The sequence below is a fragment of the Myotis yumanensis genome, unplaced genomic scaffold (genome assembly GCF_028538775.1).
Source record: "Myotis yumanensis isolate MYYU_CA2020_CCGP unplaced genomic scaffold, mMyoYum1.0.hap1 SCAF_8, whole genome shotgun sequence".
Taxonomy (NCBI): Eukaryota; Metazoa; Chordata; class Mammalia; order Chiroptera; family Vespertilionidae; genus Myotis; species Myotis yumanensis.
Genome location: NW_027223759.1, coordinates 89068631 through 89094022, shown reverse-complemented (window position 1 = coordinate 89094022; position 25392 = coordinate 89068631). Strand labels below are relative to the sequence as shown.

The following is a 25392-nucleotide window of genomic DNA, read 5'->3' as shown; positions in this document are numbered from 1 at the left end:
CTGTGCACCGAAAGGTTTTATTCACAGTCAGGACACATACCCAGGTTGTGGGCCCAATTCTGGGTCAGGGAGTGTACAGAAGGTGATCCATTGATATTTCTCTATCGCTCCCTTTCTCTCTCTAAGCATGCTCTTGGGTAAGGACTTTTTAAAATAAGAAAAAAAAAAACATAAAAAATTAAAAAAAAAAAACGTAGTTGGGCAGGTAGAGATTCCAAAGTGTAATTAATTTGTCTTGAGTTGGGGTAAGGAAGGAGACTGACATGTGCAGCTTGAAGTACTTATTAGTGGAGAGCAATGATGATAAACAACATTGGTATATCAGTCAAACAGGATTCAAGCAGAGAAACATAACCAGAAGGGTGTGTGTGTGTGTGTGTGTGTGTGTGTGTGTGTGTTGTGTGTATGTGTATGAGAGAGAGTATATACAGTTTTGTGTACCCAAAACAGAGTTTGTCCTTGTGTTATTATTTACTAATTGTTGTATTATTTTCCATGCAAAAAAACTATACCTACTTTGCCACACCCTGCATGTATACAGAGATTTTTGCAAGAAATTGGCTTGCATTATTTTGGGAGCTGGCTAGGTAAGTCTGAGGTCCAAAGGGCAGGCAACCATGTGGGCAGGCTGGAAATTGAAGCCATGAGCTGAAGGTGCAGTCACAGGTGCAGTTTCTTCTTCAGGGAAACCTCAGCTCTGCTCTTAAGGCCCTTCAACTGATTGCAGCAGGCCCACCCACCTTTCTTAGAATACTCTGTTGCCTAAAGTCAAATGATTATGGACTTTTTTGTGAAAGAAAAATAAAAGACTATGTATTTTAATTGCATCTACAAAGTACTTTCACAGCAGCACCCACATTGGTGTTTGACTGAAGTATTGGATACTGTAGTTGAGTCAAGTTGACACATAAAACCGATCATTAGAACATTAGGATCTGTATCCGTGGCACCTGTATTCATCTCCTTTAACCATATTTAGTTGTACTTCTGTCTAGCATGTCATACTTCTGCTTGGCACGCACAGCTCTCCTGTGTACACCTGATAGCATTTAGTTTGTGTAACATCTCAATTAGAACATAGTGTTATACCTATTGGCCCTGGTGTGACTAAGATTCTGAAAATGTGATACAAAACACAACTTTATATTTTTCTCCTGCCTTAGCTTTAAATTTAATTAAAGAAGATTATTTTCTCTTGCTTTTGGTTACAAGACTCAGGAATTTTCTTCCTACTCATAGCTGATAGGTGTTTTAATGAGTCCTATAGATCACAGAACATAAATCCAATGCAAAAATTACAAAGGCCTAGTTGAAGATAGGTATCAATACTTCAATCTTAAACAGATTGTCAAACTGCAGCTGGAAGGCCGGGGAGGGTTGGAGGGGGTACGAGATCAACAAAAAGACTTGTATGCATGCATATAAGCATAATCAATGGTCACAAGACACTGGGGGTAGGGGAGGCCGGGGTAAGGTCAAGGGGGGAAAAAAAGGAGACAAATGTACTCCTCTTTGATATTTTAAGCAATAAAAATGATGATATTTTAAAATGCTAATGGTGCCCTGGCCAGTTCTACTCAGGAGTTAGAGCATCGGCCTGTGAACTGAAGGGTCCTAGGTTAGATTCCAGTCAAGGGCTCATACCCTGGTTGCAGGCTTGATCCCTGTCCCTGGTCAGGTCTGTGTAGGAGGCAACCGATTGATGTATCTCTCTCACATCGATGTTTCTCTCTTCCTCTCCCCCCTTTCCACTCTCTCTCTCTCTCAAAAAAAAAGGAAAAATACCCCCTTGAGTAAAAATTAACAAATATAAAAAATAAGTAAATAAAAGGTTAGTGGTAGGTGAGAACCTGTGAAAGGGAAAGAGATGTTTGTGTGAAGTAACTTTTTCATCCAGGCTGTTGACTTTTTATTCACTCAATAATATGCCACAGTATGCACCACCATTTGTTTTTCTAGATAAAGCAGATAATTCTCAGGCTTCCTGGGTCAGGCTGCTAGCTTCTGTGGCAGCATTTGTCCTGTAGGTGCCACCTTGTATCCCCAGTGTCTCTTGATGGGGGAGGTGAGTGTCAGCCCAGGGGTGAAGGAGAACTCTTCTCCTGGCACCTGCTGCTAATGGGTACTGCCGGTTCACCTGGTGTGGGTAGAGGTGGGCCTTGTGATTCAGTGGAGTGGGCATTGGGGGAGAATGACCCTACCTGGCTGCCTTCCGTTGTTACATTAGAATTTAGAGTCAGAAAACACTAGACTTGGGTCATCTTCTTGGGCCAGGGCAGGGGTGGAGAAGCTAGGGCTGTGTTACCTCTTCAGTCCTGAGGTCCCAAACATGTCACTTGCCTTCTTCAATATCTGAAAGTTCTTCTTGGTTCCTTTTATATTATGTTGCAGGATGACAGTTCTAACTGGCAAGGAAGAGCAGAAGAAACAAGTCTAAACCACCTTGTCTGAACTGGAAGTAACTCCATAGATTTCACAATGTGATTTTTAAATATATACAAACAATATGTGAATTTTTTTAATTCATATTTTAAATAGCTAAGTTATTCACAGGAGTCACAAACCGATCCCTATAAAAAGGTTTGCAGAAAGATTCTGAAATACAAATGCATATTATATACACTATTTTGCATTTCGCTGTTTTCAAACAATGATCTGTCTTAGAGTTCATCTTTCCACATCACCACGTAAAGGGTTTCATCATTCTTTTCTCATTCACTTGGAATTCAGTGGTAGAGTTGAGCCATAATTTATTTTATAAGGCAAATTGATCATATTTTAAATATTTTTCTAATCTCATACAAATAAAACCACAATGAACTTGAATATATGCCATTTCTCACATGTGTAAGTATATCTGCATACATTTGCAGAGAGGGATTTCAAGGTCAAGGGGTGATATGTGCTATTTTTCTACACATTACCAGATTGCCTTCCACAGGCATTGAGCCAGTTTTCACTCCTCCTAGCAATGCATGAGAGTGCCGGGTTCCCACATACTCTCTGACAGAAAGTGTTGTCAACAGTTTGGATCTTTGCCAGCTTGATCATTATTTCTTGAGAAAATAGAAATAACATTCTTTAAAGGCCTGGTGGCACTGAACAAATGACAGCAGAGCTCTGAAAGTTGGGTCCTGCTCACAGCGTTAATGACACTTGTTCAAGACAATAGAAAGGATGCCGTCTATTTCTGCAGTTATATATTTCTATCTTTACCTGAGTGTATTCTTGTATCTATATCTATACATCTGTATTAAGAGAAATATATGTGTATATATACCTATGCTTATATATTAGATATGCTATAGTTTTATATAAGTATATGGTTATAAAACTATGCAAATTGCCTTAAAGGGCAAAACTCTATGTATCAGAAGTGATTGACAAGGCCCTTGATTCTTTATTAAATAGTGGAATAGCAAAATTCCTTCAAAATCTTTAAAAGAAGAGTATACTAAGGAAAGCACAGTCACAGCATTTACTTCCAACAACTTCTAAAGGCTATATGTTTAATATTTCATGTAAAAATTACTCCAAATTTGCACTAAATATCAATGAAGTGTGATTTTGCTTTAGTTGTGTTGCAGTCTTTTCTCATCAACAAACTATGGGGGAAATTCTGTAAAAACATAAAAAATTCAAGACTTTAAAAAAAATCCTATTGCAATGTTAAATACACAGGTGGTTTTTTGTTTATTTGTTTTTAATTAAAACACACACACACACACACTTCCCTTAGCAAGGTTATAGATGATTAACCTCTGTTCATAGACATATATATAACTAGAGTTTTTGTTTACTTTTTAAATTTTTCAAGTGCAATTGTTTCTTATACATTAATTACTATTAAATTATCATTTTAGCCAGTTATCAGAAAATTGTAGTATGTATTGTCTCTTCTTGTGACGTTTAGCTTAATTGCTTATTTTAAAGCAGAAATATTAGAGTTACAAGTGTCTTGCAATATTTTTACCAACAATAAAATTAAGTAGAGGCTTAACCTTGAAAATACCTTAGTGTGATTTTAATATTATTTTTTAAATTTTGGTTGTATAAAGTTTTAATGAAAAATGTCCATTATTGAAGGAAAATGATCTTTCAATGAAAAATACCCACAAGATCTTTAGCACCAACAGAATTTCCTTTTCAAGTTTATGTCTTTACTAATTTCAAGCAAGTTCATATTTACATAGCTTTTGTTGCAAAACAAATACTTCAAGGCATTTTATATGGTACCTTATTATATTTTTTACTAGGTGTTTTTGGAGAAAACTAATGAATAGGGTCAAATAAAATGTTTATCTTAATCTTCAAAAAAAAAAATTTTTTTGCAGATTTCAGAACAGTATGGATGCCCTAAGGTTGGGCACTTTCCTAGGATGAGGAGGAGAAAGGCCTTATTGGATGGCAGTGTTTGCACAGGTGGGGCGGGCATGGGGAATGGGAGTCACTGGGAACAGAAGGAATGCCTGCTCCTTAGAGATCTCACTGAAGGATCATGGGATGTTGATGCAGGAGCTGGGGGGCCTGGATGAACACCTTGGGGACAAACAGGAGCTCAAGCTGACAGGACAGACTGCAGAGGGCAGCCAGGCACAGCCAGGCTGGATGTCACAAGTAATTTGGGGCAGCGATATTCTCTTTTACACTTTCTAATGCTTCGAAAATTTTCTTTGAACAGCATGGATCTTTTTATTCTCTACTAGAGGCCCGGTGCATGAAATTAGTGCACAGGTAGGGTCCCTAGTCCTGGATGGCGATCAGGGCTGATCTGTGGGGTGACCACTAGGGTGATTGGGGCCCCCACTGGCACCCACCTTGGCCTGGCGCCACCTGCTCGCCCGCCCTGCCCGCCACCATCAGTCGCCATCTGCATGGTGACCAGGGCCCCTGCTTGCACCCGTCGTGGCCTGGCACCACCCACTCACCTGCTCCACCGTCCTGTCGCAGTCCCACTCTCCTCCTGGCCCATAGGGGCCGGCAATGCCTGCAATGCCGCCCACTGCCAGTGCTGTGTCATCAACGCCCACCATGTTCCATGCCGCCCCCTGGTGGTCAGCACACGTCTAACTCCAGGTTGGTCAAACTCTCGCCTGTAGGGAAAATTTGTATATTTTTTTATTATATAAAATTAGTAGAGATCATTTCAAGTTTCTTTCTTCCTTTTTTTTAAATCTTCTCCTGAGGATATTTTTCTATTGATTTTTTTTTAGAGAGAGTGGAATGGATGGGAAGAGACACAGAAAGATCAATGAGAGAGAGAGAAAGAGAGAGAGAGAGAGAGAGAGAGAGAGAGAGAGAGACCTATTCGTTGCTTCCTGCATGGGTCCTGACTAGGGCCAAGGATGGAGCCCACAACCCAGGAACTTGCCCTTGACTGCAATTAAACAGGGGACCCTTCATTCAATGGGCTGGCACTCTATCCACTGAGCAAACCCAGCTAGGGCTCATTTCAGGTTTTTAATTATAAATTAAAATCATGCTAATGTAGGAATAAAGTGGAAGAGAAAAAAAGTGAAGCTTGAAATACTATTTCTGTGATAGTCTTCTTGGCTCCCATCATTCTTCCTGCTTAAAAAAAAAAAAAGTCCAACTCCCTAATTAGGAGAAAAAATAAAAGTAAGTGCATAGGTTCCTCCATGTGATTTCCCTCAGAAATCAAAGCTCTCCCATTTTCAATTTTCTAACATGACAACATAAAACGATCTCATTAAGGACTCTGTGAAATATTGGTAAAGTTTAGGCAGAGTTCAGGCAGTGAATTAAAAAAGTGCTTGAGAGTTTGTGGGAAAAGTGGATAACTTCAGATTTAAGTTCTCAGGAAGCTGAAACTGAACAAAAAGGGAAAGCTCACAGGTAATGATCAAAGACATTCCCAAAGCGCAGACCAGACCGGGCAGGAGCAAGGAGGCCGCTGAGGCCCTAAGAGGCCCGCGGATTGGGAAGACGCGTGAGATGCGTGTGAGAGGCTGCGTGTGCGGTGCCAGCAGGGACAGGTTTCGGCCACAGGTGCCTTCAGGGCGCCCGCTGCGGCCGAGCCCTCTTCCCAAGGCCATGGCCCGCCCGTGGATGGACTGCAGAGGCGGTGCGTTCTCACACCGGCTCTCCGATGGGATGGTGGACTCTCCGCTGTAACTTGCCTGGCAATGAACCTTGCCAGGCTAACATGGGTGATCGGAAACCCTGTCACTGAAGGTCCCGTACATCTGATGAGGTTTTCTTCTCCCGGAGTTCCCTCGAGGGCAGAAGGAGCGTGTTTCCTGAGGGTGGGCGGCTGGTGCAGTGTCTGTGGGTGTGTGGGTGGGTGTCTGTGGGTGTCTGTGGGTGTGCGGGTGGGTGTCTGTGGGTGTGCGTGTGGGTGTCTGTGGGTGTGTGGGTGGGTGTCTGTGGGTGTGCGGGTGGGTGTCTGTGGGTGTGCGGGTGGGTGTCTGTGGGTGTGTGGGTGGGTGTCTGTGGGTGTCTGCGGGTGTGCGGGTGGGTGTCTGTGGGTGTGCGGGTGGGTGTCTGTGGGTGTGTGGGTGGGTGTCTGCGGGTGTGCGGGTGGGTGTCTGTGGGTGTCTGCGGGTGTGCGGGTGGGTGTCTGTGGGTGTGCGGGTGGGTGTCTGTGGGTGTGTGGGTGGGTGTCTGTGGGTGTCTGCGGGTGTGCGGGTGGGTGTCTGTGGGTGTGCGGGTGGGTGTCTGTGGGTGTGTGGGTGGGTGTCTGTGGGTGTCTGCGGGTGTGCGGGTGGGTGTCTGTGGGTGTGCGGGTGGGTGTCTGTGGGTGTGCGGGTGAGAGCAGCCGCGCACATGGGGCGCCGGCCTGGCCTCCGCTCCCTCCGCCACCAGCGTGGACCCTGCGAGGCAGGCGCGTCCCCATCAGGCTCCCATTTCCAACAGCTTCCCAGCAGGCGCTGTAACTCCAGTCTGACCAGGACAGCGGGGTAAGCAAAAACTGCATCCAGTTCGGAAAGGGAATGAAGTTCAGTGTAAATGTCTACTCATGAAATATGAAGATAGATTCCTTGAACGATGAGACCCGCGCCGGGACCCCATGTGCCGGGAAGCTGCGTGCGCCCCCACCACAGGGAACAGCTCTCACGGGGTCTCTCCTGTGGGTACCAAGCTGGCCCTCCCTCTTGCCCCCTGCCTGCCCCTCACTGTCTGACCAGGAATCGCATCTGCTTTCTCTAGAAACCTTTGCACGGAGTCCCCCTCGGGCTCCGTTATGCGTCACGGCATCTGTCAGGGGTCTGAAGGGAGGCTGTGGTCACTGTGCCCTTGCCCCTGCCCCAGTGACTGTCCGCGCTCCCCTCAGTCCGGTCTGTGGGTCCCTCCATGCCTCCCAGGGCGTTTCCAACAGCCCATGTCAACCCTGTTCCCGCAGGTCCCGCTGGCTTCCTGTTGGTTTGTCTCCTCCCGACAAGCATTCGCACGGCAGGCACCTCTGAGGCCTCGGGCGCTCTGCGCGCGCACCCCCATGTCCCGTTAGTCTCCAGAACAAGTCCGTGCGAAATTATGACTGTTCCGTTTTACAGGACAGGGACTAGCCAGCAGTTATCGGTGGCTTCTCCCTGTCTGGCCTCTGTGGTCGAACTGGTTTTCCATTTCTGCGAGCGTTTTTCTACTTCATGTGAGCTCACAGCAGAAGGGAGGTCCTTGCCATCAAACAAAGCCCGAGGCCCAAGGCGCCTGTTTACCTGCGAGAGGAGGAGCTCAGACAAGCCTCTGCACAAGACAGGCCACAGTGCCGCGGGGTGCCCGCAACCAGGGGCGGCCACACCCTGCTCAGCTCCCTGCTCTGAGCTGGTCAGACCGCAGCTCTAAAGGGCCTGGGAGCTAGGGGTTCTGGGGATCCCATTTAAGCTTATGTTTCCTAAATTGCTTTTAGAATGAGAAAACAAATCACCAGAAATGGCAACTTTTTAAAAATTAACAAGCATCGTACATATTTCCCAATTTAGAATGTTTTTATCCACTCTCTGACAATTTCATAGTACTTTATACCCTTACAGCTCTTGAGCACTTTTTCTTTGGTTGCTTTCTTACATGATGTTTTATAGCTTTTTTAAATTGATTTCAGAGAGGAAGGGAGAGGGAGAGAGAAATAGAAACATCAATGATGAGAGAATCATTGACCTTCTGCTTCCTTCACCTCCACACTGAGGATGGAGCCCACAACCCTGGTATGTGCCCTGATGGGGAATCAAACAGTTACCTCCTGGTTCATAGGTCAACACTCAATCACTGAGCCACTCAGGCTGGGCTGTTTTATAATATTTTTACAGAGAATAAATGATAGTTCACTTTTCCTCTATTATGGTTGATCTCTATATTTTTAAATACATCAATCATTTAGAAAACACTTTTTCCAGCTTCATATTTAATTTTGATAATGTTATATAAACTTTCAAAATAGTCATTGCTTTTTTTTTACTTTAATGTAAAACAATGTAACAATAGAATATAAAAAATAAGATATATGTTCCTAGTTTTTATCTGGTTACACAATAAAAAACAACTTAATATAATGGATGTTAAATATTGACATCTTTTAGGTATCCTTTGTACCAAATATATCTATTTTTAGGAATTTCTTCAGATCTTTATAAGCAAGCATTCAAACTTGTTTCCTTTTCCCCTGTTTTTTTTTTTTAATAAGGTAAAATACATATAATTTAAAATGTACTGTCTTAGCCATTTTTAAATGTACAGTTCAGTGGTATTAAATGCGTTCATTATGTGCTACCATCTCCACCATCCATTTCCAGAACTTTTTCATCTTGTAAATCTGAATCTCTGTACACATTCAATAATACCCCCTATGCTGGGTATACTTTTACGCATGGGGTTAAAATTGGAAAAATTCCTGTCAAGTTCATAAATACATGTGTGATTTAGAAGCATTCCCCAGAGGTAGCGTTTGGTTGGGTTCCCATCAGCAAGCACCTCCTCCCCACCCCCACCACCACCCCCCAGTGCACTTCAGGTGCTGGGCTGGCACCCTCCTGAGGTGGCCTCTGGCAGCAGGAGCCCCTAAATCACAGGCAGCACTAGGATTCCTGAGAGAGGCTGCAAACCACACCCTCTCTGGCCTGCCCCTTCCTGGATCCCTGTGTCTGTGGCATCTCCCAAGAGACCTGGCATGGGAAGGTGGCAGTGGGGAGGGCAGGAGAAAGAGGCAGTGCTATTTGCCAGGTGGAGTTAAATCTTTTATTTTAACCTATTGTCATTAAATATCTTACTTTTACAAAAATGGTAGCTTTCTAACTTGTCAACTTGTTTTGGCTAAATTGTATTGCCCCCAATTTTCTTTCCTAGCTATTCCTACTTAGGGGAAACCTGGAGAGAGACACCTGTGGGAGGGCTGGAAGGTGGAGGGAAGCAGCAGGTATGCTGCCCCTCACCTGCTGGCATGGGCAGTGCACAGACAGCAGGACACCTCACGGTTTCCATGGGTTTTCCTGGAATCCGGGTATGTGCAAGGGTTTGCTTGTTTTTCCTCCCTCACCTCATACCCATTTACCCTTCTGGACTAGACTGCAAGCTCCAGCATCCCAGGCAAAAACAGCTGCCTACAGGCTGCGTGCCAGCTCCCACAGAGCCCTGCCACCTACAGATCCGTGTCCATCTCCCCGTGGTCTGCTCCCCTGCTTAAACCCGGCTGATACACGTGTTTACAAAACCACAGAACCCTGTGAGCTCATTGCCAGGTTACCGTTAGGGCTTTGCTAGGGGGCTGAAAGCTACAGCTTCTGTAGCTTTACCATAAATTTATCTCTAGCCCAAAGATCGTGTCTGGGTTTCCCCTTTGGCGGTCATGTGGCTCATAACAATCAATATTCTGTGACCCCTGGGAGGCTGCGGAAGAGTTGTGAGGGTAATCCGGGAGGAAAAATTACAAGGCTTCAAGTGTAATCTGGATGGAAACTGGCATCTCATGCATGAGTCCCCTGGGTAACAAAGTTAAATGTCCTCCCCGTGAGAGCAGCGTGGGGCATTTGGTTCAGCTTCGTGTCAAATATTATGTGGACTGCTCATACTAAAAGATACACAGTTTCACCGTAAAATGCCCCTCTTACAGTTAAAAAATAGGCATTCACCAACTCGTACAGGAAGACAGTCTTTATGGTGTGCAAAGGCAAAACAGTAATTTCTTTTAGCAGCCTGGCCTCTGTGCAGAGGGCTCTGGGCTCGTTAACAGCGACGGAAACAGACAGCATGGTGGAATTGTTCTCCACGTGCTTTCACTAGGGTTTCCTTATTTCTCTTTCTATTTGAGACCAGTTTAGAAACCTATGGCCACAATATAACTATTTTAAGAGTTTCTGTTTGTTTGCAGCAGGCAGAGGAGAGAACAAGGAGAGTAGAGCCGAAGCAATGTCAGATTCACAGACCCACCCCTTCCCAGCCGGTGGCCTGGGAGAGGCTCACAGTGTAAGAACGTGTTTGCATTTCCAGATAGAAGTGCTTGCTACCTGGGGAGCACTCAGAAATTTCCCAGTGACTGAGCTAAATTTGAAGGGAAAGGTGGACTAGCTACGGAGGACAAACAATCCCAAAGCTCAGCCAAGTAAAAGCTTCTCTTGGGCTCACATCACACTGGAGAGTGCAGTCACATGGAGACTCGGGCCACTTCTACCTTATGGTTTCACCTCCTTCTGGAACCTTGGGACCCTCCACCTGCCTGGGAGAGGAGAAAATATGAGAAAACACACATGAGAAGCCTCTAGGGGTCTCATGCGCAAGTGGGGCCCATGTCCCCACCTCACTTCTTCTGGGGCAACGCTAACCACTAGCCCACGGGTGCCATGCTGTCCCACCTCTGACTCCTAAGCATGCTGTCACCTGTGGGGGGGAGGCTGCAGGATGCTTGCCAGCCTGGGACACTGCTACTCAGCTGTTCAGGCCCAAATCAAGTTTATTGAGCATCCTGGCTATTTTTAGCAGGCCTGGCTATTTTTATTTTTATTTTTTTGTCAAATATAAACCAGACTTTGTACATTTCCTCATCTTCCCATGTTATGTTGTAAATGGTGACTTGTCCATTTCTTCATGATTCTGTTGGAGAACAAAAGTTGATTTTTCTTCTTAACATTCCTCAAAATCAGTATAACGATTAGTTATCAGTATAGTAACTGCAGAGCAGAAGTTATGCGTGGAATCCACAACCGATGGTGGAGGAAGGACACTTACCCACCAGGGAGCTGCTCACCCAGCCAGACTGCTGGTGCAAAGCTGTGAGCAGTGGGCTCTGAGGGCTGGCTGTGTCTGCTGGCCCTGATGGATATTCTCAGTCCACACTGGAGGACACAGTGGAATGGGGGCAGAAGAGGAGCAGGAAATGACAACATTTGAGCACCAATGATGTGCTTAACTATATATAAGTTTATTACAAACCTTCTGAGAAGTATTTCCTTCATCAGAAAATAATATCTCTGCCTATTTCTCTTTAATTGCTGCCTAATTAATTCTTATCAATATGATGCCACAATCTCAGGTCTATTAACAGCACCTTCTTATGTTAAAAAAAACAGAAACTTAGAACAGCAACAAGGCTATAGTTCCAAAACCCATAAGCAGTTCAGCCAGTGTGACTCATGAACCAGGAGGTCACCATTTGATTCTGGTCAGGGCAGGTTCTAGGTTTTGTGCAGGATCCCCAGTAGGGTGCCTGCAGGAGGCAGCTAATCAATGGAAGTCAAGGCTGACTCCCATAGAACAAGCAGGGATTCTCCACGGTGATGTGGATCCACTGGCCGATGTGTGACCCCTGCCAGGGGCAGCAGATAGGGGAGTGCACTGCCCCAGGCCCTGCGGAGAGGGTGTGGCAGGGCCCCCTGGACTAGTTTATCACTGGACTAATGGGGTTGGAGCTCTGCACTGGGAAGCTCCACTCACCCGATGGCACTTTCAATACTGAACCAGCGGACTTAGGGTGACACCATCTCCATTGCTGTTCCCAGCCACCCCCCCCTATTATGCTTCCTTCATGTGCATCTGTAATTTGAAATGCATTTTGGATGGCAATGACAGATACATTTAAGGCTTAATCTTAACATTGTATTAAATCAACTTGTAAACAATTATTTCCTTCATCAGAAAATAATATTTCTGCCTATTTCTCTTTAATTGATGCCTAATTAATTCTTATCAAGTATGATGCCCAAATAGGTGGAGTTATAGAGAAGCTATAGGATCATGGTTTTCAGGTTCAGCATGCACAGACTGGCCCTGACCTCCTTGCCCTGCCTTGCTGAGTGCTTGGTTCTCCCTTGGGGGGTGGTGCAATGGTCTCCTCACTTGTTTCTGCCCCAGTCTCTCTAGTCTCTCAGGAGGGCAACACATGTGGCCTTCCTAGGTCCCCTCCAAACTCACCATCCACCATGCAGTGAACACATACTGGGAACGAGGCTAGCCCCTGAAAATATAGAAATATTCAAGATCCAATTTCAAAAAAGTCATCATATTAGTGAAAAATAGAATTTAACTTCCTCCCGGACCTGAGTTACCTTTGGAGAGTGGGGCAATGTCTTATTCACCTATGGATCCCTAGTACCAGCCTCTAAACCTAACACAGGTTTGGGATAAGGTACACATTTGATCAAGTCCCTGAAGGATCATGCAAATACACTCAGTCTTTTTTGTTTATGGGACAAAATGGTAAAAAGCTCTTGATATATTTCACCATTTAATAAGCGTGGCTGTCAAAGTTTATTTGGAACAAGGCTTCTTAGGTTTTAAATTGCAAAAGAATCACCGGGGGATTTGTTAAAACACAGTGACCATAGCCGTACGCGCAGAGGTTCTGATTCAGGATGGAGTCCATGAATCCATGTGTCCTGTTTGCTCAGGGGGACGCCAATGGCTGCTGGCCTTCGGAGCACACAGCAGAACCACTGCTTTGGAGTCACTCCTTCAGGAGCTGTGCGTGTCCTCCAGGGTCATACCAGGTCATGCCTCCAGATTCCCCCACTTCCTTCCACGCATTCCATCACCTGGCCTTACCCCACATGCACAAGGGGCACAAGGAAGGGTCATATTAAGGATGTGTGCGTATTTCTACTTTAAATACAGCACATTATTAGGGGTAATCACTGTCCATTTTACAGATTCATTTACTGGATCACAGGGTAAGGATGGCATGATATACAAAGGCATATTAAAAACAAGATTCTCAATCTGTATTTGGCAACTGTTGCTTCATTTTATCTTTGTTTCAATGAATGTGTTATGGTTTCTAAAGGAGAAAATGAAATATCGGTGTGGTTTGGGAGGGAAGTGAATATGGACACAGGCATATCTCTTTGCTTTGGAACTCACCAGAGGTCAGCTGACAGGCCTGTTGCTCTATGGACACCATGGGCCAAAGGACAGGGCTCCAGGCGCTGGGCACAATGTCCTGGAGGAACCCAGAGCACCTTCTGGGACCTGTCCCGTGACCTAATCCCTGCCCCACAGCTTGGTTCAGGTTTATGGAAATATAATTTATATCATAAATTTCACCCATTCAAGGGGTAGAAGGTCATTGTTTCTAGTATATTCACACAGTTGTACAGTCGTCACTACCTAATTTCAACACCCCAGAAAGAACCTCCGTACACTTTAGCAGTAATTCCTCATTCCTGATGACCAACCCCTCAACCCTTATCTCCAACCCCTGGCAGCCACCAGTGCACTGCCTGTCTGCATGGACTTGTTTTATACGGACATGTCACCTAAAGGGAGCCATCCTCTATGTGACCTTTGTGACTGCTTCTTTCCCCTAACATGATGTCCTCAGGATTCAGGATCCATCGGTGTTGTGTCATGGCACGCATCAGCACTTCATCCTCTCTGAGACCTAACAGTATTTCCCGTATGCAAATATCACCTTTGTTTGCCATTCATCAGTCGATAAGCATTTGGATTGTTTCCATTGTAGGGCCATAGTGAATAATGTTCCCATAAACATTCATGCTCAGAATTCAGTGGGGACATTGTTTTTATTTCAATAGAGTAGCTATTTAGGATTTGAATTGTTGGCTCATCTTTCTCTTTTCATAAAGCTTTTATTTTGAAACTAGAGGCCCAGTGCACAAAGATTTGTGCACTCGGGGGAGGGGGGGGGTCCCTCAGCCCGGCCTGTGCCCTCTCGAAGTCTGGGACCCCTCGGGGGATGACCACCTGCTGGCTTAGGCCTGCTCCTCGGGGGATTGGGCCTAAGCTGGCAATCAGACATCCCTCTGGCAGCCTGGCAGCCCTCGGGGGATGTCCACTTGCCAGCGGGGAGCAGACCTAAGCTGCAGTCAGACATCCTTAGCGCTGCTGAGGAGGCGGGAGAGGCTCCCACCACCACCGCTGTACTGGCAGCCATCAGCCTGGCTTGTGGCTGAGCAGAGCTCCTCCACGTGGGAGCTCACTGACCACCAGAGGGCAGCTCCTGCATTGAGCGTCTGCCCCCTGGTGGTCAGTGTGTGTCATAGTGACCAGTCATTCTCAGTCTTTCTGCTGTTAGGGTCAGTTTGCATATTACCCTTTTACTATATAAGATAGAGGCCCGGTGCATGGGTGGGGGCTGGCTGGTTTTCCCTGAAGGGTGTCCCGGATCAGGGTGGGGGTCCCGCTTGGGTGCCTGGCCAGCCTGTTTGAGGGGCTGATGGCTGTTTGCAGCTGGTCACATCCCCTTCAAGGTGGGGGTCCCCACTGGGGTGCCTGGCCAGCCTGGATGACTGGCTGATGGCTATTTTCAGGCTGCCCACACCCCCTTCAGGGTAGGGGTCTCCACTGGGGTGCCTGGACAGTCTGGATGAGGTGCTGAGGGCTGTTTTCAGGCTGGCCAAGCTGGAGACTGAAGCTCCCAGCCTCTCCTTTTTTTCTTTTTTTTATTCTGGGATTTATTTACCTTCTATAATTGAAACTTGTTGCTGCTCCAGCTCCAAGACCTGCTGAAAGCAGGTATGTGAGGTTTGTTTACCTTCTATAATTGCAACATTGTTGCTTAGAGTGGAGCTCAGAGCCTGGCCTCAGCAGGGAGGAAGCTTGGCTTTCTCCATCACTGGAGCAAGCAAGCCTCCTGCTCGCTTCAGCTGTGTGGCTGCCGGCCGCCATCTTGGTTGGGTTAATTTGCATATCCTGCTTTTTAGCCAATAGGAAGCGTAGCGGAGGTATGGTCAATTACCATGTTTGTCTATTATTAGATTAAATAATTCACTGTAAATTGAAAAAAAAAAATTGTATCATTAGATCCTATGTACCCTTGACTCAGTTTCTCCAATGGTAACATCAAGTATAACTGTTGTATATCATCAAAACCAGGAAAACGACATTGGTGAAATGCACAAAGCTTATTCAGAATGTTTCATTTTGACATGCACTCCCATGTGTGCATGTGTGTAGGGGTGTGTGTGTGTGTAGGGGTGTGAGTGTGTATGGTTCTGTGCAATTCTATTATGTGTAGTTTTGTGTAATCAGCACCTTAATCAGGATGCAAAACATTTCATCGCAAGAACTTCTTGTGTTGTCCTTTCATAGCCACACGCCCATCTCACTCCCATCCCAACCTTCACCAACCACTGATATGCTTCCATCTCCATAGCCTCCACTTAAGTAGTGACAATGTTACAGAATCTATGTCATCTATGTCTATTTTCAGCCTCTACCAACTATGTGCAGACTGGGACATCAAATATCTATTTTCTACTTGAAGCCCTAGACATTTTTTTAACTAATTTCAGAAATCCCATCAGTTTTAACATTGTTTTCCCTCATTGAAACCAGGCCAAGGCACAGTCCCACAAACCTACTGCACAAGGATTTGAAACCAGGCCAAGGCAAACCTACTGCACAAGGAGTTTGATAAACTAAGTTAAGTAGCTATTAAATGCAAAAAAGATTCACAAACATTTATTTGATAGAATTAATTAGATCTTATTTATGTCTGTAGACCTAGGTACATCTATAACTAAATATGCAGTCACTTGGTAAATATTAGATTTCTGGGGACATAAGGAGCAAAGAAGGAAATAGGACTGAAACATTTTTAAAGCCTTAAAAGTACTATTTACTTGTCATCTAAGTTTTATATCTATGCCTATAGTCTTATAATCAGAATATAAGTGGTGAGGCAGAAAAAACGTAGCTCTGACCTTGGTACTTGAAAAGGTGAGTCTAAATAAAACTATTTTGCTGTCTGAATACTATCATTATCTTTAATGAGAATGGGCTTCACAAGGACATTTCAAATTGTACCTTAGGCAATAAATTATCTGCCAGGACTAGATTCGGACTATTTTCCTTAAATATGAAAACACTGATTTAACTGCTCTGTCCAGCTTCATTTTATGTCTGCACATATTAATTTAAAAATCAATTCTAAAGAATCTTAATATGTCCATTAGTGTCCTTGTCATTAATGAGCACAGATCTTTGTGTGCCCATAATGCCAGACCTTCCCATCAGCACTAGCACTCACTGTTGGTAATGGAGACAAATCTCGCCACTTATAAAGCTTCTTTTATTTTTCCTCCATGGGCAGGCATCTTCTTCCAGCAGGAAATTTGATGGCTGTCCTAGAGTGGCCACCAATGCCAAATCAGAACTTGTATAAGACATAGAATGTCTTTTTAAATGAGTGGAGATGATAATTTAATTGTTCTCCATATATCTAGATAGATAGATAGATGATAGATAGATAGATAGATGATAGATAGATAGATAGATGATAGATAGATGATAGATAGATAGATAGATAGATAGATAGATGATAGATAGATGATAGATAGATAGATAGATAGATAGATAGATAGATAGATGATAGATAGATGATAGATAGATAGATAGATAGATAGATAGATGATAGATAGATAGATAGATAATAGATAGATAATTTTGAATCACTCTTGCATTTTTGGATTAAGCCCCCATTTGGCTTTTGTGTGTTTTTTTTTTTAAATACACTGTTGGGTATTAACTGCTGATTATGTAAGTTTTTAGTGATATTCACAAGTGAATCTGAAGTTTTCCTTATTGGTGTGGTCTTCATTGGACTTGGAGATCACCTTTGGGCTTATTGATAATGGTGAATGACACCAGAATATTAGAGCTCAGTCCTTGAGTTCAGCTGAGAAAAGAATTCAGAGCCAAGAAATCAAATACAAGTGAAAGTTTATTAGAAAGTCAGAGGTAGAAGAAGTGAGCCAGCCAGCTGTGCTGCATGGACTCGGGAAACATGTCACAGAGGCACAGGAAGGGCCCTAGGAGCTTAGGAGAAAGAAAACACACCTGAGGGAAGGAGGCAGGGGGAAGGTGCAGCTTGCTCCAGAGCAAGAGAGAGAGAGAAAGAGTGCACTAGGTTCTTTGTCTTAAGGTGTTGTATCTATTTTCTAAAGGCAGGGATTTTCAGGAGAGGATTTCAATAGAATATTCATCAGCTTTCCAGGTGTGTCCTTTCAAGGTCATGGTCTCTACTGATTGGCCAGCACTAGGATAGAGGGTCGTTGGTCATTGCATCTCATCCTGATGTCAGCCATGGCATTGCTCTGTCTGATTTTTCTACTTCTCTAGGTATAAAGCTAAATCACAACTGAGCCTTAGATATTTTCTCTAGTTTGACCAAAACTCTGTCTCTGTTATCTGGGGTCAGAGGCTCTACTTCCAAGATTATGTGATGTGGGTCAGACTTCATTGTCTTGAGGGTTTAATGCTTAAAGGAAGTAGTCATGAACTGTCATTGAAGTGGTCATCAAAGGCTTCTATGGTAGTCATATGAGGCTCTTCTCTAGGCCCCTTGTTTCTCCTTTAAGGGGTCTACCACATGACTAGTGACCTTCCAGGAAAGGAAAACTCAGGGGAGGGTCTGAATCACAGGACCAGCTGATATACTAGAGGATAAAAGGTCACCCTGTGTTCAAGTTCCCACCTTACAATTATCCACTGCTAGGCCCTGGGTGACCTTCCTTATCTAGCCTATTGTTCCTATTCTGCCATGTCTCTCTAGCTGTCTACTACACCACTTACTCTGTGTAGCAATTTGAAAGATTTATTTTTTCCCTATGCTTTGGAGAGATATAAGTGGCATTATAATACTCTACACTCTAATAGATACCATATGATTCTAATGTCTTGTTGTAGAGGAACCTTTAAATAGTTTTTATTTATTTTATAGAAATTGGTCTTTTAATATTTTTTCTATTTGTATTGAGGTTAATTTTGGTAAACTTTAAAACCATGAATTACCTGAGGTGAAGAACCATGTATTATTTATTTCATTTCTGAGAGCCCTAGGCTAAAGTTACTGAGAAGTTTGTAGGGTTTCAATAAATTTGTATTCACTTCCTGTTGTGCAGTGTGTGAGGCCTGCAGTACAGGAGGAGCAATGTAGCTTACAGGTAGTGGGCTTGTACTTCCTGGAAGTGTGGGTGGACTCAACATATGTATAACCTTCACTTCCTTCTACAGCTTCACATAAACAGCAGTAAATGATATAAATTTCCTTAAATGGCTCAGTCTGCAGCTGATCAGAGAAGCACCTTGAGTCTTAACCACAACCAATCCTTCAACTTTAGTGATGGGGTGATCATAAGAGATCTAAACACGTACATGGCTGGGAGCTAGGGAAGCTGGAGGGAGAGATGGCCCATCTGGAGAGGCAGCTGGCATGGCATGGCCAACTCACATTAACAACTGAGGTCTGCCGTTAAGTGACAACATGTGTAACTATAATAGCACCCCGTGCCCTGCACTGACTTTCCAAGCGTAAAATGAATGTGTGCATGGTGTCACTTCCACCTTCCACATCTCATGTCAAAGACCCTCTAAATTATAGAACCAAACAACACCAGGAGAAAGCACTGAAGACACTACATGGGGGTTTTCCAAGACGTGGTCCAGCCAGGTAATACTACAGTGCAGTCCTCGGAGGACAAACTACCCATATTTGCTTACAGCAATCAGTAATTTAGAGACCACCGTTAGTATGAGAGGACTACCTACCAAAGAGGACCTGACATTGCAGAAGAGAATCTAACATGAAAGACACACACACACACAGTCGGGGGGAAACAGTATGTTTAAAGAGATGAAAGTGTCAAAGAAATTATGTTATAATAAATATTTTTACAAATATTAGAGAAATATTGCATCAATGAATCAGGAATTGCATATTATTAAAAAAGGAATATTCAGAGGGAAGAATAGAATATTCCTCTATTATAAGAATAAACACTCTATGGAATTTAAAAATGTCACAACTGAAATAGCAAAAAACTGAAAATAACCCAAATGAACTGAGAATTACTAGCAAAAGCCAACATTTTTGCACAGAAGGGCTGTTGGGTCTACTAATTTTTCATAACAAGCCTTGTGATTCATGTTCTAAACACCACAAGGCTTATCATCACTAAAAGAGTCAAGTAAAAAACCTTACCAAAAAGAGGCAACATTTCACGAAACAATGCAATAGTAATAATAATAGTTATAATCATATTTATCATGCATTTCCTATGTGCCAAGCACTGTGCTAGGTGCTGTCTGTGGATTATCTCTTTGAATCCTCACTACAATTGTACATAGATATGTTTATACCTATATCCCATGAGAAAACTAGTGCTTTGAGAGTTTGTTAGCTATCTAATGCTGCACAACGAACCACAGCAAAATGTTGCAACAGACATCACCACTTCATAGATTCTCTGGGTCCTTGAGCAACTTAAACTGAGTGGTTCTGCCTGGGCCCCTCACCGGGCTGCAGTTAAGGTGTCAGCGAGAGTTGCAACCATTGCAGTGTTTGGCTGTGGAGCTCTGCATCAGGGCCCACTCCCATGGCATGTCTCATGAGGGTCCGCGCTCACTCAAGTGGGCCTTTCCTCAAGGCCGCCTCTGGCATAGCACTTGGCTTCCCCAGAGTGAGTGATCCAGGATTACCCAAGGTGGGAGCCATTGTCTTTCTATAATCAAGTCTTGGAAATGACATTTATCCTTTTTGTCATATTGTCTTAGAGACACATCCATAAGTCCAGCCCACACTCAAGGGAGGGCATGAATTCATGAGCAAGATATGAATACCAAGAGGTGAGGATAGAATGAGTTAGCTTAGCGATTGCCTACCACAGGTGAATTGGCTTATCCAACCTCCAATAGGTATAAGTAGTAGCCCTGTGATGCAACACCATCCAATTTAACTCCAGGGTTCCATCTCTTTTTAAAAAAAATGTTTTTTATTGATTTCAGAGAGAGGACGGGAGAGGGAGAGATAGAAACATTGAGGAAAAAGAAATATCAAGCAGCTGTCTCCTACTGGGGATGGAGCCCACAAGCCAGGCATGTGCCCTGATCAGGAACCCAGCCAGCGACTTCCTCGTCCATGGGCTAAACCTCAACCAACTGAGACACACACCCATTGGGCCCACGGCTCCTGTTCTTAATCGCTATGTAACCCCCCAAATATGCTTGAGTGAGACAGAGCAACCCTTTCACATGGTTGTTATGTTGGGAGTGTGGGAGTGGCTGGGGAGAGACACCACACCTAGAGGTGACTTCCACACGCATGACACATACCCATAATGCATGCCACAGCAGTTATTAGGTTTGGGAAAAGAGAAATCAGCTCTATATTATGATCAGTATGTAGAGTGGAACTATAACTCTCTCATTTATTTCCTAGTTCAGAAAGTGTATATGGCTGCAAGAGAGAAGTCCATGAGTGCAAAGATAACCTTGAAGTCACTCTAATTTATAAAAGCTCAAATCCTCTCAAGATTTGGAACTTTATCTGTAATGAATTATTTGAGGTACCCCTCATGCTTGATCATGACAAACTGCAGCTTCATTTTCGTGGGACGGGGCATTCATCACAGGGACACGTTGGCAAAGGTGAAGATTTGGTGCTCTATCTTTAAAGCTTTTGGAAGCCACTGTCTTTTAAGCATGGGATGACGACACAATTGGATATGTACCTGCTGCTCAGAGTTATACCATTTTGTCGAAAGCATCAGGGAGCATCCTGTATTCTCATACATAAGACAGCAGATGCCTCCTTTTCTCATGCATAAGACAGCAGATGCCTCCTTTATACCCTACCAGATTCATTCATGTTGGTGTAATGGGATTTCTATGTTTCTCACATCTGCAGATTGGTCAAGGTAGTCTATCTCAGGGCCCCTATGTCTGCCTCTCTCTGAACACAGACAGACCTTCATGGCAGCAACCAGGCTGTGAGCTTCGTAAGGCCCAGACTGGTCGCCTTCTTCATGTTCTGTCGTCTAGTGGCAACCACACTGTTGACATGTGTTGAGGACTTGATAAATGCTTGTTAAGTTAAAATAAACTTGATTGGGCACCTACTATACATCAGTCACCATGCTGAGCTCTGGACATGTATTAATAAGATAGTGCCATTTTACTTTATTAGTAAAAAGTCATGACTGTATGTGTCTATTCGGTTTTTCATTCATTGATCAAACTCCTGCTGTGAAGGTGGCACTCTGCCAGATGTTAGAACATGTGCCAACAACACAGAGCCACCACTCTCACATGCTGTCACTGGTAGTCCTAGATCAACAGACCATGCAGGCATCCAGGAGGGACATACACATCAGCACACAGCAGGTCATAGCCGAGGGAAGGGGAGGCTCTTGAAGGATGTGACTTCCGAGCTGGTGAAAAGTGTGACTGTTAAGGTGAATGGAGGGTGGGACTCCCTCAAGTATTGGGATGCTGGTTTGTTAAGACTTGGGGGGAAGTTGAGTTATAGGGGAAGGAAGGAAGCCAAGATTGACAGTCAGTAGAGGTAGAAGTCACTGATGCGTCTAAGGAATATGCAGAGCCATGCAACGTTTCCTCCCCGCTGCCTTTGTGTCTCCCCAGCCCTCTACGAGCGATCCTGCGAGGTGTACAGGCACCGAGGGAACACGGCTGGCTTCTTCCACATTGACCCGGACGGCAGCGGGCCGCTGGGAGCTCTCCAGGTGTACTGCAATGTCACAGGTGAGGGTGCAGACTTCTCACTCAGCTCTGTCCAGCTGTGTGATGGCACACGGCCAAGGGAAGTCCACGGCAAGGGACACGCTTGCAAATAAAAGACCACGTTCCAGGGGGAAATCGTATTTTAGTAAATAATAGAATTAGCAGCTAGGTTATTTTCATGAGAGAAGAAAACTTAACAGGCTTTGTGTTCCACCAAAACCAAGAGTTAATTACCAAGAATTTTCTATAGAACTTGTCACGGATGTTTTCCCTCTTAGAACTCAAAACCAGAAAGCACATGAAAACATCCAACCAACAAAAACCAAAACTCAAAGTGAATAGGAAGCTTGACTCCGGTGGTGGGAACGCCTGGCCCATGTCTGGCCCTGAGGACTGTGAATCGGTGTTCTCTCGGAGCTCCCATTGTGGTACACCAGTGCGGTGGGAATAACGCTTTCTACCTCTCAGAGCTGTGAGGGTTAGGCACATTCCTGTGTATCGGAGCAAGCAGTCAGAGTAGTTATCCAGTGGATGCCTCAGGAAAACGTAAAGTGAACTATTTGCTTTTTTCTGGAGATTTTATTTATGCTGCCACTTCGTTCTAAGTGCCTAGTCAGAGTCAGTTATTTCATAGGCTTAGAGACTGCGTCTGATCACTACTTTATTTTGAAAAATACTTCTACAAAGCCACAGTTTGATCTAATCGTTTCTGAAAAACATCGCATGGTGAGTGCACTCTCCATTGTGAGCCGTAATGGGCACATCCACGGGTTGGGGTTCCAGCCTAACTTGGAGGGGCCACAGAGTCATGCAGTGAGACGGGATGCAGGGAGCTGCTGAGACGCACCGAGTCTCGGTGAATCTCAGCAGCTTCAGCTCCTCAGCAGCAAGGCAGCCCCTCCCTGGAGCTCGGTCTGTAGCAGACTCTGTCCTGGGCTCTAGGGATGCACAGAAAAATAAGACATAGTCACTGTCCTTCATGAGGCAGTAAAATTGGTGATACTAACATGCAAAAATCACAGGTAGACATGCAAGCAAACCTTTGCAAAAATGGTGATTAGGACACTTAGCAATCCACCCATCTGAATACAAAGGGCAGCATCTTTTTCTGCAGAAAATGCTAGTTTCATGGGATTGATTGTCATTTCATTGAATTTCCATAATTCTTTATCTGCAAAATGCATATAGGCTAGCTGCTTCTCCCCAGCTTTATAAATAAATTAAGAATCATGATGCTGTTTCCTTTTCAAGGTTTTGGTAAACTACAATGCTCAACAGCCTGGTCAAGTACTAGATAGGGTTTTCTGTGGATCCTAGTTATTTCAAAACTAAGGGCCCAGTGCATGAATTTGTGCACCTTGAAAGAAACTGTGGGCTGCCAGGCTGTGGTAGGTACAGGGGTCAGTCTTGGGCCATCCTTCTCACCTCCGCCCAACCCCTCCCACCGTGGCCCCTGTCTGCCAGCAGCCCCGCTCCCGCCACTGCCACTCCCACATGCTGACAGTGCTGGCCCTGCTCGCACCCGCTTATGGCACAGAGTGATCGGGACCAGCGCTGGGCACTGGCAGCAGGTGTGAGTGGCGGCTCTGGCACCAGCAGTGGGTGCAAGCCAAGAGGGGCTGGTGCAGGGCAGCAGGTGCAAGTGCTGGGGGGGCGTGGGGGACTGCAGTGTGCGGGAGCAAAGAATTTTCAGTAACCACCAGAGGCTTGCCCTGTTGACAGCGACCAGTGCCCCATCTTGGTCTGGTGCCCCAGCTCACCTGCTACACCATCCCGCCACAGCCAATGCCTGCCATGTTCCGCACACACCCCTGGTGGTCAGTGCACGTCATAGTGACTGGTTGTTTGGTTGTTCCACTGTCTGGTCTATTTGCATATTAGTCTTTTATTATATAGGATGTAATTAATATATGGATATGTGGGGGTTCTTGCTAAACATATAGACTTCCCTGCCCTATAAATTTTAATTCAGTAAATGCATATTTACTAAGTTCTCCTAGTGAGTCTGATGCACATTGTCCTTGGTCCATACTTTACCAAAATCAAGGACATGATTTGGCTGCAGAATAAGGCAAAGATCCATGCTTGCTGATGTGTGATCAGCACCTACCACCTTCAGAAACTGAACTGAGAGGTTACAGATATTGTTTCTTTAACTCTGAGGAAGATCGCCTCACCTCTATCTTACATAGAAGGAAAGAGAGTATGAGAATTTCACAGCTTGCTCGAGGTAATAATCCGGAACTAATAGTCAAGACTTGGGAAGCAAACAAAAGCTTCTGGCTCAGTAATAATGTGTATCACTAAACATTAATTAGATACTTTGTATTGCCTATGCTTTACTTTCAAAAGTGCTTTTATTTTTGTTATAAAATAAATCAATATCAATTATAAAAATTTAAGGGGAAAAATGTTAAAGAAAATGTTAAAGTCACCTATCAACCACAATCCAGAGATTGCCATTGTTATTTTGTTAGAATTTTCTTGTGGATTTTCTCTATGAATATATGTGTTTTAAAATACATGTCTTAAAGTTGTGAAGTTAATAGACTAGCATAGACTTGTCTATATATCATTAAAATATGTACATTAAATAAAGTATAAGTTTTAAAACTCTCTAAAATAACCAATGGCCAGTGGCTCCATTGGTTGGGTGTCATCCAATGCACCAAAAAGGTTGCTGGTTCCACATGCCCAGGTTGCAGCTCCATCCCCAGTGCGGGGTGTGCAGGAGGTAGCCAAACAATGTTATGCTCTCACATTGATGTTTCTGTCTCCCTTTCTTGTCCTCTCTCTAAAAATCAGTAAAAAAACTATTTAAAATAAAATAATGTAAGTTCAGTGACAGAGAGGTATGATTGACTCATAGGTCTCATTGACATGGGATCTCTCTGTGTCTTTGGGAAGCTTTGTCTCAGGGTTTATGTTGGTGTTTTGCCCGGGAATGGCTAGAGATGACTGTCTGCTGCATTTGAATGTGCCTGTCTTGCCGATGTGACCCTGAAGGAGTCAGGACCTCTGAGTCGTGTCCCTGAGGTGTGAGGATTCATTATCATGGCTAGGCATTTCTTTAAGTATGTTATTTGGTCACATCCAGTTGGAAAGTATACAGGTTTTTGTGTTGTTGTTTGTTTGTTTTTTAAACAAACCTCTGTGCAGGCTGAATTATATAATTCTCATGTTTAATGGAGAAAAATTTTTGTACATAAATATATGATAATCAAGTCCATATTTTTTTATTTTTAAAATGTTAAATGTTCTTAAGTATGAGTAATTATGACACTAGCAAAGTGTGGCATGGAGTGTTCAGGGAAGAAAGGGAAGGAGAAGGATGAGAGGATGTGGACAGAGCACAGAATGGGGGTGGAGGAGGAAAAAAGGGGGCTTGGTCTGCGTTTAGCTCCCTTTTATGAAAGCACCAAGTTGTTGTTTTCTGCCCTTGGGGGTAGCATCACTGGGTAATGACACCGGGAG

At 44.2% G+C, this 25392-nt stretch overlaps 1 protein-coding gene across 3 annotated transcripts in view; it reads left to right on the top strand.

Annotated features, from left to right (window-relative positions):
- CNTNAP5 (contactin associated protein family member 5) overlaps window positions 1-25392 on the top strand; it is an 857999-nt gene that overhangs the window by 524092 nt on the left and 308515 nt on the right. For all 3 annotated transcript variants that reach the window (XM_070423164.1, XM_070423162.1, XM_070423163.1), the window contains exon 12: window positions 21820-21939. In XM_070423164.1, coding sequence (XP_070279265.1) covers window positions 21820-21939 — 120 coding nt within the window. The remainder of the gene's footprint in view (window positions 1-21819; window positions 21940-25392) is intronic.